A 13,895-nucleotide genomic window follows, 5' to 3' on the forward strand; every position below is an offset into this window, starting at 1 on the left:
ACTCACTGTTTCAAAAGAATAGACACAAGACATAAACAATATGTGTGTTAACATGATTTTACTGTGATAACATCACTTACTAACCACATCTGTGGAACTTCGTTACCATGACGAGATAACGCTGTAAACCCTAAAACGACCATAAAAATGACAAAACAGTTCAAATAATACATTAGTTTTAACAGATGAATTAATATAAAATTATAAGCACCAAAAATTGACCCCATTGACTTCCATTGTAAGTGTCTCACTGGAACACACATTTAAAGAAAAGGAGGGACGAGTCGAAATTAAGTTTTGTGATAATCAATATTTTTATTAAGCCCGGATTATTCCTTTAATTTCATTACGTTTACACCAGGGGGTATGAAATATACTTTTCTGCCCACCAGCCACAGTGGCTGGTGAATGCCCAATCTTACCAGCCACTTTGATTACACACACACACACACACACTCACTCACTCACTCACTCACTCACTCACACACTCACTCACACACTCACTCACACACACACTCGCACACACACTCGCACACACACTCGCACACTCACACTCGCACACACACTCACACACACACTCACACACTCACTCACACACTCACTCACACACACACTCGCACGCAAACACACACTCGCAAATGCACACTCCCTCACACAGTCACAGACACGCTCTCACACACACGCACACTCACTCACACAGACACACATTCACACACTCATACACACACTCACTCACACGCACACACACACACACACACACACTCACTCACTCACTCACAGACACACACACAATGGCACACTCGCACACATTCACACACTCATACACACACTCACTCACACACACACACACACACACACACTCACTCACTCACTCACTCACAGACACACACACACTCACTCGCACGCACACACACACACACTCACTCACACACAGACACACACACACAATGGCACACTCGCACACATTCACACTCATTCACACTCGCGCGCACACACTCACAGACACACACACTCGCTCACTCACACACACTCGCGCACACACACACACACTCTCACACACTCACATTCACACACACCTTCACACACATACACTCTCACACACACTCACACTCTCGCTAAAGAGTACACAAGCACAGAAGAGAAACGTCTTGTTCAATAACTATTTCTGAGGCTGTACAGAATTATAATTATAATGAATGACAATTAATCTAATGTCGTTGCATGTCATTTACTATGTATGGTAACATATACAGCCACAAATATTTGAAATTTAGCAATGTCAAAATAAAAAGAACCTGCAGAGCTGCGTTCACAATGCATGTAAAACACGAACTGGTCCGTGTAAATAAAGCGAACTAAACTCAGAGCAACTCCTGAGATGGTTTGAGATTGTTTGCAGAGTTCTCATAGACGACACTATTCTTGCGAACAGTTTTCAGACAGAAGAGTGAGAACTCAATGCATGCACATCAACAGCTTTTCTTTCGTCTGTTCTTCAAAATATAAGTGTGTTTCTTCAAATGTGCGTCTTTGTGTCTAACGGCATGTCTTGTCATATGTCTCTCCAAAACGTCTTACAGGTCACCCACCACTGCACCTGAAGTATTATTAAGTGTAGAAAAACACCATTCTAGTCTGGATGAGAGGCGTAAACATAGAAAATGTAATGCGTTTTCAAACACTACTTTGGAAAACGATGAAACTGAAAGGGAGTTTTCAAACAAAAACAGATGAGTGTGGACGTGGCCTAACACACTGGAATCAGAAACAGAAAGGCAACATTCCAAATAAATCTCATTCCTACTAATAAGAAAACATATGAATGGGAACTCCCAGTAAGATATGTAAACAAACGTGTGGGTGTGTGTTTGTGTAATTAGTGCACCAGTAACTAACACATACACAGCACGTCATCAACATGCACCTACTGAACACGCCAACACATACACACAAGTTTCTGTGAGCTGACAACAATCTTTCCTACAGGTGAAAGAGCACCAGCAATATTCCTCCATCTCACACACACGCACGCACACACATAGAGCTGTATAAATGAAAAGCAAGCTGGAGCGCTGCACACGGACGCATGAGAAAACGTTGCAGTATTCACACACACACACACACACACTGCAGCGGTGGTCTTACCTTCGTGGTCACTATACACAGGCAGTCCATGTCAGGACAGAGGGGCGATGGAACCGCTGTACCCCCCCACCCGCCCCTGTCTCTCCCTCTGCCTGTCGTCCCTCCTCTAGCTCTCACTCACCCGTCTCACAGCACATTCACAGAGAGAGAGACGGGCGGAGAGCAGCACGAGTGGCGAGAGACAGACGGGTGGGGGGGGAACCGCACACGCTGGTGAAACATCAAGGAAATGATGCTGAGTGACTGTTGCCATGGCAACAAACAGCTGTTGCTCTGGTAACTGTAGAGCAGTTGCCATGGAGACTGAAAGAGGGTGTTAGCATGTGGGAGCAGCGGCTCGGTGACGACATGGGTCAAAGTTCAAACACTCATTCAACCCTCAGAGACCCAGTGTCACAACATTGCAACATTTGTTTCAAATAATTGAATTTACCCAACACTCTGTATCACAACAACAGTTTTGGTGGGAAAAAATTACATGCTTCATAAAAACACTTTCAAGATGGAAAAAAGAAAATACACCATCAATTTTGTCAGTGATTGGGTCTCTGAGGGTTAAAGTCAACATAAAATCAAAACCGCCTTAGTTCATGTTCAGTGCAAGTTATTGTCAAGAAAAAAATGTTTGTCTGCACCATTCTGATGGCAGACATATATTTTTACTGTGATGATGGGGGCATTGTCGTGTGTCTGTCTGCGGGTGGTTGCTGGCAGAGGGGACCCGCGGCACTGTGGACATCGTCGACCTGGTGGTACTGGAGCTGTTCATCACCCAGCTTCCTCGTGGTATGGCCGAGTGGGTCTAGTGCCACCGCCCGGCGTCGCTGGAAGAGGCCGTCCAGCTGGCAGAGGACTACATGGCGGCGTTTCCGGGAGGCAGCGAAGCAGCCTCTTTTCTCTCTCTTCTCTCTCTCTCCTGCATCTCAAACCGCCCCCCCGTCGCCCTTCCCCTTCTGTTCTGGCTCCCCGGAGGTGGGGAGGAAACCCACCAAAACCCCTTCCAGGATCAGTGCTCGGCGATGGAGGTGGCAACACTGGTCCGGATCCCTGACACTCTGCAGGCCACCCCCTGATTGGGCAGGGGCGTATCGTGTACCAGTAAGTCTAAAAGGGGATACATACCACGCATTGGTGGATTCAGGCTGTTCTCAAACCTCCATTCACCAATGCTTGGTGTAAGATGGGGCAATGGGCATGGATAAATGGGTAAGGGTGTGGTGTGTGCACGGGGATATTCACAGGTATCCAGTGGTTACCATTGAGATACTATTCAGGGGAAAAAAGTATAGAGTAGAGGCCACGGTTAATTCCCGCCTCACCCATCCACTGATTTTGGGAACGAATTGGCCTGGTTTTAAGAATCTATTAAGGGAATTATGTGTGGATGGGTCCTGTAGAATGTCGTCTCTGTGTGGTACGTGCGATGCTATGGCTGGAGAGGCAGTGCCAGGGCCATCTACGTCTGCTCCGTGCCATGATGACGCAGGGGAGAGAGTTCCTGTCCTCAAGGGATTCCCTGAGGAGGATTTCCCTCTAGAGCAGTCACTTGATGAGTCTCTCAAGCACATGTTTGACCAAGTGAGAGTAATCGATAGTCAACAACTCTGGCCTGACGTCGCAATCACATACCCATATTTTTCTATTATCAAAGATAGGTTGTATCGCGTGACGCAGGGCACTCAAACGAAAGAAAATACAACCCAATTGTTAGTACCGAAGAGCCGTCAGGAAACCCTCTTCCAGGCGGCTCACCATAATCCAATGGCTGGCCATTTAGGGCACAAGAAAACACTCAACCGAATAATGGCCCGTTTTTTTTGGCCGGGCATTCATGGGGATGTTCACAAGTGGTGCGCGGCGTGCCGTGAATGTCAGTTGGTGAATCCACCGGCCACCCCAAAATCGCTATTGCGCACTCTACTGTTAATCGAGGTCCCCTTCGAAAGAATTGGCATGGACCACACACGGGCATTGATTTGTATTAGTTCTGGTGGAATATGCAACGCAATATCCGGAAGCAGTGCCCATGCGCAACATCTCAGCATGTAGTGTTGTGGTGGCACTCTTCAGAATAATCTCCCGAGTGGGGATTCCAAAAGAAATCCTCACTGATCAAGGCACTACCTTTATGTCACGAACACTACACGAACCACCCGAATTGTTATGTATTAAATCAATTAGCACCAGTGTTTACCACCCACAAACAGATGGGTTGGTGGAACAATTTAATAAAACCTTAAAAAACATGATTCGTAAGTTCATACACGAGGATGCTAGAAATTGGGATAAGTGGCTCGATCCCCTGTTATTTGCAGTGCGACAGGTCCCATTCGAGCTACTGTATGGGCATCGGCCGCATGGCGTGCTTGACGTCATACTGGAAGCTTGGGAGGAGGGGCCTTCAAACAGTAAAAATGAAATTCAGTACGTTCTTGATCTTAGAGCAAAATTCCACACCTTGGGTCGATTAACACAGGAGAATTTGCTCCAAGCTCAGGAACGTCAAAGCCAGCTCTATGACAGGGGCATTCAGCTATGGGAATTCGCACTGGGAGATAAAGTGCTTGTATTACTGCCCACCTCAAGCTCTAAATTACTCGCCAAGTGGCAAGGGCCCTTTGAGGTCACACGGCGAGTCGGAGATCTCGATTGAGGTTAAGCGAACGAATAGGGGTGGGGCACTTCAAGTTTACCATCTCAACCACCTAAAATCATGGAGGGAGGCGGTCCCTGTGGCCCTAGCAACGGTAGTCCCCGAGAGGGTGGAGCTCAGGCCAGAAGTGACTCTCAAACCAAATTCATTCATCTCGGTCCCTTGTGGAGACCACCTCTTACTGTTGCAGCACACAGACATGGCCAAGTTGCAAACGGAATTTGTGGACATGTTCTTGCCTCTCCCTGGTCACACGAACCTTATAGAACACCATATCGAGACCACCCCGGGGGTGGCGATTCATAGCCGCCCCATCGCCTTCCTGAACACAAAAAAAAGGTTCTTAAGGAAGAATTAGAGGCTATGCTTGATATGGGCGTAATAGAAGAGTCGCACAGTGATTGGGCCAGCCCAGTGGTTCTGGTGCCTAAGAGCGACGCGTCGGTTCGGTTCTGTGTAGACTATCGCAAAGTGAACGCGTGTCCAAATTTGACACGTATCCAATGCCTCAGATTGACGAACTGCTCGATCGGTTGGGCGCAGCTCAATTTTATTCGACACTGGACTTAACAAAGGGTTATTGGCAGATCCATTTAATTCCAATCTCCCGAGAAAAAATTGCTTTTTCCACACTGTTCGGCTTACACCAATTCATGACCCTTCCGTTCAGTTTGTTTGGGGCCCCAGCCACTTTTCAGCATCTCATGGACAAAATCATCAGACCCCATACAGCATATGCCGCTGCATATTTAGATGACATTATTATCTATAGTAATGACTGGCAGCAGCATATGCAACATATGAGAGCTGTCCTGAGCTCGCTGCAACGGGAGGGGCTCACGGCCAACATGAAGAAGTGTGCAGTTGGGTGGGTGGAAATTCGGTATCTGGGGTTCCACTTGGGCCAAGGGCAGGTGCATCCCCAGGCTGACAAAACCCAAGACCAAAAAGGATGCGAGTCAGTTTCTGGGGCTGGCTACTACCGAAGGTTTGTGCCTAGTTACTCTGACGTCACCAGCCCGCTGGTGACTGATCTTACTAGAAAGGGGACCCCCGATCCGGTCTATTGGACGGAGTCGTGCCAACAGGCTATTCTAAAGATAAAGTCTGCGCAGGCTGGATGTTGCCCTGGCCTGAGTCGGGCAGTGGGGATTTGTGGTGATGGGGGCGTGTCTGGGAACACAGGGTAAAAGGGAAAGGAGGCGGCAAGAACTGGCTTAACAATATAAATAATAATTTAATGATTAACTTAAAGCAAAAGACATACAACACAAACGCATACAGGGCAGCTGCCTGTAGCGCTCTCTTTGCCAAACTGCCGCCTCTGGCCGCCTTTATCCCTCTCGTCGGCTTGACTAGCCTGATTAGGTGCCGGACGTGCATCATCACGGCCCGGCCCCGCCCTCCTCCTTGCCACAGGGAATAACACAGGCTGCTGTTGCCAGTGTGCGGGATACAATGCACTGTAGTTGTGGATTAGGACTTCGCAAGCTGTCAGCAAAATTTGAATTTTTAAACCTGCCCTCTCTTCAAATTCAATTCAAATTCAAAAAACTTTATTGTCCATCCCCATGGGGGGGGGGGGTAGAAAAATTGTCTTTAGACAGAGGCTCAAACAAACAATACAACAAACAATACAAACAAAAATAATATAAATTTAAAAAAAAAAACACAACTGTTGTAGGAGACCTGTTACATTACATTTATCTTAAGATCCTATTTAAAATTTAAATTGCAGTAGGGATAAAAGTCTTCTTATATTTAGCCTTTTTCACTAGAGGCACCTTATATCATCTGCCGGATGGAAGTACCTGAAACAATTCAATGAGGGTGGAGTCCTTATTCCATCACTTCCACCTGCTGTTGGGTTGTTAAGCTGGCTTGAACCCTGTCGACATCTCACCCTATTTCATGGTCATTTTCAAATGAAGCCATTTATCATCACATAGTTGTTTGGCTCCTTTTTAAATCATAATGATAACAGAAATCACCCAAATGGCCCTGATCAAAAGTTTACACACCCTTGAATGTTTGGCCTTGTTACAGACACACAAGGTGACACACACAGGTTTAAATGGCAATTAAAGGTTAATTTCCCACACCTGCGGCTTTTTAAATTGCAATTAGTGTCTGTGTATAAATAGTCAATGAGTTTGTTAGCTCTCACGTGGATGCACTGAGCAGGCTAGATACTGAGCCATGGGGAGCAGAAAAGAACTGTCAAAAGACCTGCGTAACAAGGTAATGGAACTTTATAAAGATGGAAAAGGATATAAAAAGATATCCAAAGCCTTGAAAATGCCAGTCAGTACTGTTCAATCACTTATTAAGAAGTGGAAAATTCAGGGATCTCTTGATACCAAGCCAAGGTCAGGTAGACCAAGAAAGATTTCAGCCACAACTGCCAGAAGAATTGTTCAGGATACAAAGAAAAACCCACAGGTAACCTCAGGAGAAATACAGGCTGCTCTGGAAAAAGATGGTGTGGTTGTTTCAAGGAGCACAATACGACGATACTTGAACAAAAATGAGCTGCATGGTCGAGTTGCCAGAAAGAAGCCTTTACTGCGCCAATGCCACAAAAAAGCCCGGTTACAATATGCCCGACAACACCTTGACACACCTCACAGCTTCTGACACACTGTAATTTGGAGTGACAAGACCAAAATAGAGCTTTATGGTCACAACCATAAGCGCTATGTTTGGAGAGGGGTCAACAAGGCCTATAGTGAAAAGAATACCATCCCCACTGTGAAGCATGGTGGTGGCTCACTGATGTTTTGGGGGTGTGTGAGCTCTAAAGGCACGGGGAATCTTGTGAAAATTGATGGCAAGATGAATGCAGCATGTTATCAGAAAATACTGGCAGACAATTTGCATTCTTCTGCATGAAAGCTGCGCATGGGACGCTCTTGGACTTTCCAGCATGACAATGACCCTAAGCACAAGGCCAAGTTGACCCTCCAGTGGTTACAGCAGAAAAAGGTGAAGGTTCTGGAGTGGCCATCACAGTCTCCTGACCTTAATATCATCGAGCCACTCTGGGGAGATCTCAAACGTGCGGTTCATGCAAGACGACCAAAGACTTTGCATGACCTGGAGGCATTTTGCCAAGACGAATGGGCAGCTATACCACCTGCAAGAATTTGGGGCCTCATAGACAACTATTACAAAAGACTGCACGCTGTCATTGATGCTAAAGGGGGCAATACACAGTATTAAGAACTAAGGGTATGCAGACTTTTGAACAGGGGTCATTTCATTTTTTTCTTTGTTGCCATGTTTTGTTTTATGATTGTATCATTCTGTTATAACCTACAGTTGAATATGAATCCCATAAGAAATAAAAGAAATGTGTTTTGCCTGCTCACTCATGTTTTCTTTAAAAATGGTACATATATTACCAATTCTCCAAGGGTATGCAAACTTTTGAGCACAACTTTACAAACACATACACACACATACAAACACATACACACACACATACAAACACAAACATACACACACACACACACGCAAACAAACACACACACTCACACACATACACACACACACACACAAACACACACACTCTCTCACACACACACACACAAACACACACACATACAGACACACACACCAGTGCAACACTGTTCATGTCAGGTGTGTTTATTGTGTAACAAAAACTGTGTAATTTCACTCATTAAACGTATTTAAGTTTGTGCAGTTCTTTCATCAGTCAATTAATAAACAAGAGAGTTTCAGTGCCGTCTGAGCGTCACAAACAAATGTGATGTCATCATGATGTCACAATCCAGACGCTCCCGCAGAGTAAAGTCCGAGTCCACGGTGTCTCTCTCCAGCGCGAGTCCAAGTGGGATCGACTTGACACAGTACACACTGATGCAAAGACCACGCCCCCAGTCATGATGAGGGGGTGGGGCCTCATATGTTAATGATGGTGGGAGGGGCCTCGTGTCCAGTATGGGATTGCCAGTGTAAATGTACAAACACCGAAGTTCCACTGAACAGAAACTCCTTTTATTTCAGAACATTTCTGGAGTGTTTTTAACGTTGTAGATGCAGGTGACGTTCACACATGACCACATATGAACCCAAAGATCAGCTGCACCAAACAGTTAAAACAGAGCAAACGTGACATCCGGAGCAAACAAACCTCAACACGAGAACACTGTGAACATCAGTTCAGCTGCTCGGCCACTAGAGGTCCACACACGCATTCACTTCCTCTTCCTGCGTCTGAAAGTCATTTCCTGTTGGAGGCAGGGCCTTTATGGAACAGATAAATGGGCCTCTGAAATCCTGAAGAAAAAAAAACAAACAAAAAGAATTTCAACATCCTGTTCTCTCAGCACATTTGTTTTTCAAATCTAAAGAGAGGTGCTTTTATACAGCTCATGCTCTTGTCGTTATGTGTCCCGACCCTCATCTGTGGACCGCATCACCGCCTCCTTATTTTATTATTTTTAACCAAGATATCGAATGAAACTGTCAGAGACAGATCGATCTGTCTCACACAGCATTAAAGAGCATCATAACAACATTTATTGTTTGAATTCTGTTATAAAAGTAACTGAAAACTACCATGTTTGTAATCTCTGGGAAAGACTTTCCTTTTTTTCCCAAAAATTCAGTATATTTGGGCGGTGGGTGTTCTGACATTCCGCAGCACTTCAGAGACGTCATCATAGGATTATTGCGTTACATAAGGGGCGGTCACACTACACTTCGCTCAACATTCACTCCCATTCAAATGCATCCGATACTTTCACTTTCAGATGTGAAAGTGAAAGTGGAGATTTATAGTAAAAAAGGATTTAAATATTGATCTGTTTCTCACCCACACCTATCATATCACTTCAGAAGACATGGATTAAACCACTGGAGTCTTATGAATTACTTTTATGCTGCCTTTATATGCTTTTTGGAGCTTCAAAGTTCTGGTCACCATTCACTTGCATTGTATGAACCTACAGAGCTGAAATATTCTTCTAAAAATCTTCATTTGTGTTCTGCAGAAGAAAGAAAGTCATACACATCTGGGATATCATGAGCGTGAGTAAATGATGAGAGAATTTTCATTTTTGGGTGAACTATCCCTTTAGTCAAATATTTCCTCCATATCCTGCGGTCCCAAAGTGGTTTAATGCAGTTTCTTTATGCCATCACGGGTTGGCTTTGATGCAGTGGTCATTAATTATTGAAATATATAACGCTTAAGTGACATTTTAAAATAAACCATTTTTAAATAAAACAGGAATATTAACGGGATGTGTCGCATTGTAGCGTTTCCATTGTGGACAGCTTCACTGATCATGAACTGAGTGATCTAGTCATACTGGAGGATGTAAACGGCCTGATTGTGCATCGGAGACAGATAGACAGGTGTGTTGTACCTGTAGGACAGCTGCGCGGTGTTGCGATGAGCTCGTAGCTGCTGAAACCTACATCAGCCGTCAGGAAAGAGCTGAACTGATCCGGCTTCAGTCGAATACTGTTGTAGTTCCTGTGCGTCACCTCCTGAACACAATCAAACACACATTACATAACTACAACCATCTACAAATCAAAGCAGGGTGCCCAAGATACACAAATCCAAATACACATCACAGAATTTAATGCTGACGCGTGTTACCGTGAGTCTCTTGCGGCGGGCGTATGAGCTCCAGGGTTGTGGTTCCAGTATGAGCACTCCTCCAGGTAACAGGTGTCTGTATATCCTCTGAAACAGTCTCTGAACTCCAGCGTCACCAAAGTTCAAATGAACCCACTTAGTCAAACTCAAACACATGATGACATCATACTCCTCACACTGTGACATCACAGCCGCATCACTGTCCGGCACATAGTTACCCTGTACAAAATACACACACACACACACACACACACACACTCATGTTGGTTTTGCTATACTTGTGAGGACTCTCCATAGACATAATGACTTTTATTCTGTACAAACTATAGATTCTATCCCCTAACCCTAATCCTACCCCTAAACACACACTCACACACACACACACACACACACACACTCACACACACTCACACAGACACACTAACTCACACTGATACACACACACTCACACACACATTCACACACACACACGCACATAGACACTCACACACACACACATGCACAGACACACACACACACACACACACACACGCACATAGACACACTCACACACACACACACACTCACACACACACACACTCACACACACATAGACACTCACACACACACACACATGCACAGACACTCACACACACACACACACACACTCACACACACATAGACACACTAACTCACACTCACACACACACTCACACATTCACACACACACACGCACAGACACTCACACACACGCACACGCACATAGACATACACACACACGCACATAGACACACACACGCACATAGACACACACACACACACACACACTCACTCACACACACACACTCACACACACACACACGCACGCACAGACAGACACGCACACACACACGCACATAGACACACACACACGCACACAGACACACACACACTCACACAGACACACACACACGCACACGCACAGACACACACACACACACGCACATAAGACACTCACACACACGCACAGACACTCACACACGCACAGACACTCACACACGCACAGACACTCACACACGCACAGACACTCACACACACACACACGCACATAGACACTCACACACACACACACGCACATAGACACTCACACACACACACACGCACATACACTCTCACACACACACACGCACATAGACACTCACACACACACACACACACACACACGCACATAGACACACGCACATAGACACTCACACACACACACACACACACACACACAAAAATATAATTGTGATTATGATGATTGTCATATAATTGTCATATTTCTTAATGTGTGCTTCATACACCTTAATTAGTCATTTTTACACATTTAACATTAAATATAGAAATCAAATAATAAAATATGGATATATTGTTATTGTCTCTCTTTTTGGTCAACTTTACATTTACACTGTGTTTTTTGAACTCATATTTTACATGACATATTTCATAAAATTTAAATATTTTTATATGTATTTTACTATATTTATATATTTTATGTTACGCAATAGTTAAATATTTCTTCACTTTCACGCATTATTTTAATGCTCTGATTAAAGCCACGAGCCCTTATTTGTCATGTAGCAAAACCTTTGAGATTTTATTATTTCATCTCTCCACAGAAATAGAGTAAACGTGCGTTTCCTCCTCCATCACTGCGTGTCATTAACACAGCGTGTATGATCGTTTAAAGTGAAACCGGAGCGCATCAGAGCACTTGAAAAGCACGCTCTTCCGGACTGGAGCTGGTTGACGTCCGCAGTGCGGCTCAGTGACGCTCGGACCCGCACCGTTCGTGGCATTTATACAGTATATTCGCTTAAAATTCCCTTATTTGAGCATTAAAATGTGACTGGAAATAGAATGCCCAACAATCACGGTTAGATCAAATAACCGCGATCAGACGGTTATTTAATAATCGCAACAGGCCTACCGCCCTTCTTGTAAGGATGTTTAGATATTATTATCCAAGACAAAGACATTCACTCTCTAAAGCCCCGTCCACACTGTCGCTTGGTGTCGCTATCCTCTATACTGTGAAGTCGCTAGTAGGCGTTCCTACAGCTGTCGCTCTTACGTTATTGGTGGACTGCACGTCTGCCCATTGTAGCTTTTGAAATGCTGATAACAGTAAAACGAATGCTACTTCCACATTAATCCGGATACATTTAAAAAATCGTTTTCAAATCGCTCTCCGTCCACACTGCCGTTTTCAAATGTTTTCGAAAAGTTGCTCATCCACACTGAAACGTATGAAAATGCTCGAGTCCCCTTAGTGCGCATGCGAAAGATCACGGTCTGAAACGCAATTATCCTACCGCACACCAATTTGGAGTAAACTTCCCATCGCCATTGAAGGAATGCAACGTGAAGATTGTACAAAGTAACATTAATCTTTAACAGCTCTATCAAAGTGGATATCAGGCACAACCACGCCGCTACTACATGAACCGCCAATTTTATCGTTTTGGGTTGAATGAATGACATGACGGTGTCACGTGACAAAAAACACATCATCGTTTTCCAATGTGAAGACAGTGTTTTCAAATGTATCCAATTGGGAGAGCATTTTCGAAAAGCTCTGTTGTCGCTGTCAAAAATGCCGTCTCAGTGTGGACGGAAGGCCAAAACGTAGAGAAAAATATGCATTTTCAAACGAAAAGATATTTTTTATTATTTCTCCCCAATTTGGAATGCCCAATTCCCAATATGCTCTAAGTCCTCGTGGTGGCGTAGTGACTCACCTCAATCCGGGTGGCGGATCTCGAGCGCGTTACCGCGGAGACGTAGCACGCGTGGTGGCTTCACGCTATTCTCCACGGCATCCACACACAACTCACCACACACCCCACTGAGAGTGAGAACCACATTATAGCGACCACGAGGAGGTTTCCCCATGTGACTCTACCCTCCCTAGCAACCGGGCTAATTTGGTTGCTAAGGAGACCTGGCTGGAGTCACTCAGCACGCCCTGGATTCAAACTCAAGACTCCAGGTGTGGTAGTCAGCATCTTTACTCACTGAGATACCCAGACCCTGAAAAGATATCTTTTAAATTTGACAAGGAATCAGTTCTCTTGCCTATGAACATCCTGCAAGGGAGAGCGTTTTATATAACGAACTATCGATGTATTTTAAACTGACTCAGAATACTGAAATCTGACATGAACACAGACACACACAGATGTTACCTTCAGAAAGGACACGTTGGAGGGGAACAGTCCGGGGACGTGAGGCATTATGGGAGGTGTTGCGATGGGTCCCCTGCAGCGAGTGAACGAGAGAGGAAACCTGGACAAACCTTGAACCCACTCCAACTGCAGATGCATCAGAGGTGTTAACCCCAGCTCACCCCTGCCCCTGACCTCTGACCCTTCACCCGCCACTGCTGCATCCTCTGTTTGTCGTGCGCTTTCACCAGGCTGTGTTCCATCACTCTGCTGTCCACACAACTCTGACAGGAAG

At 45.0% G+C, this 13,895-nt stretch overlaps 2 protein-coding genes across 3 annotated transcripts in view; both read right to left on the bottom strand.

The window, feature by feature from the left end:
• The window catches only part of LOC127419553 (disks large homolog 4-like), a 43,787-nt gene extending 41,572 nt beyond the window's left edge, over window positions 1-2,215 (bottom strand). For both annotated transcript variants that reach the window (XM_051661053.1, XM_051661051.1), the window contains exon 1: window positions 2,146-2,215. In XM_051661053.1, the coding sequence (XP_051517013.1) occupies window positions 2,146-2,175 (30 nt within the window). In that variant the 5' untranslated portion in view covers window positions 2,176-2,215. The remainder of the gene's footprint in view (window positions 1-2,145) is intronic.
• A 6,215-nt stretch (window positions 2,216-8,430) lies between these two features.
• LOC127419554 (7SK snRNA methylphosphate capping enzyme-like) overlaps window positions 8,431-13,895 on the bottom strand; it is a 7,604-nt gene continuing 2,139 nt past the window's right edge. The window contains exons 2-5 of the mRNA XM_051661055.1: window positions 13,622-13,895; window positions 10,434-10,652; window positions 10,195-10,318; window positions 8,431-9,100 (exon numbers count right to left, since the gene is read on the bottom strand). The exon at window positions 13,622-13,895 is cut by the window's right edge and continues 1,400 nt beyond it. Of these exons, the coding sequence (XP_051517015.1) occupies window positions 9,045-9,100; window positions 10,195-10,318; window positions 10,434-10,652; window positions 13,622-13,895 (673 nt within the window). The 3' untranslated portion in view covers window positions 8,431-9,044. The remainder of the gene's footprint in view (window positions 9,101-10,194; window positions 10,319-10,433; window positions 10,653-13,621) is intronic.

The sequence above is a fragment of the Myxocyprinus asiaticus genome, chromosome 28 (genome assembly GCF_019703515.2).
Source record: "Myxocyprinus asiaticus isolate MX2 ecotype Aquarium Trade chromosome 28, UBuf_Myxa_2, whole genome shotgun sequence".
In the NCBI taxonomy this organism is placed as follows: Eukaryota; Metazoa; Chordata; class Actinopteri; order Cypriniformes; family Catostomidae; genus Myxocyprinus; species Myxocyprinus asiaticus.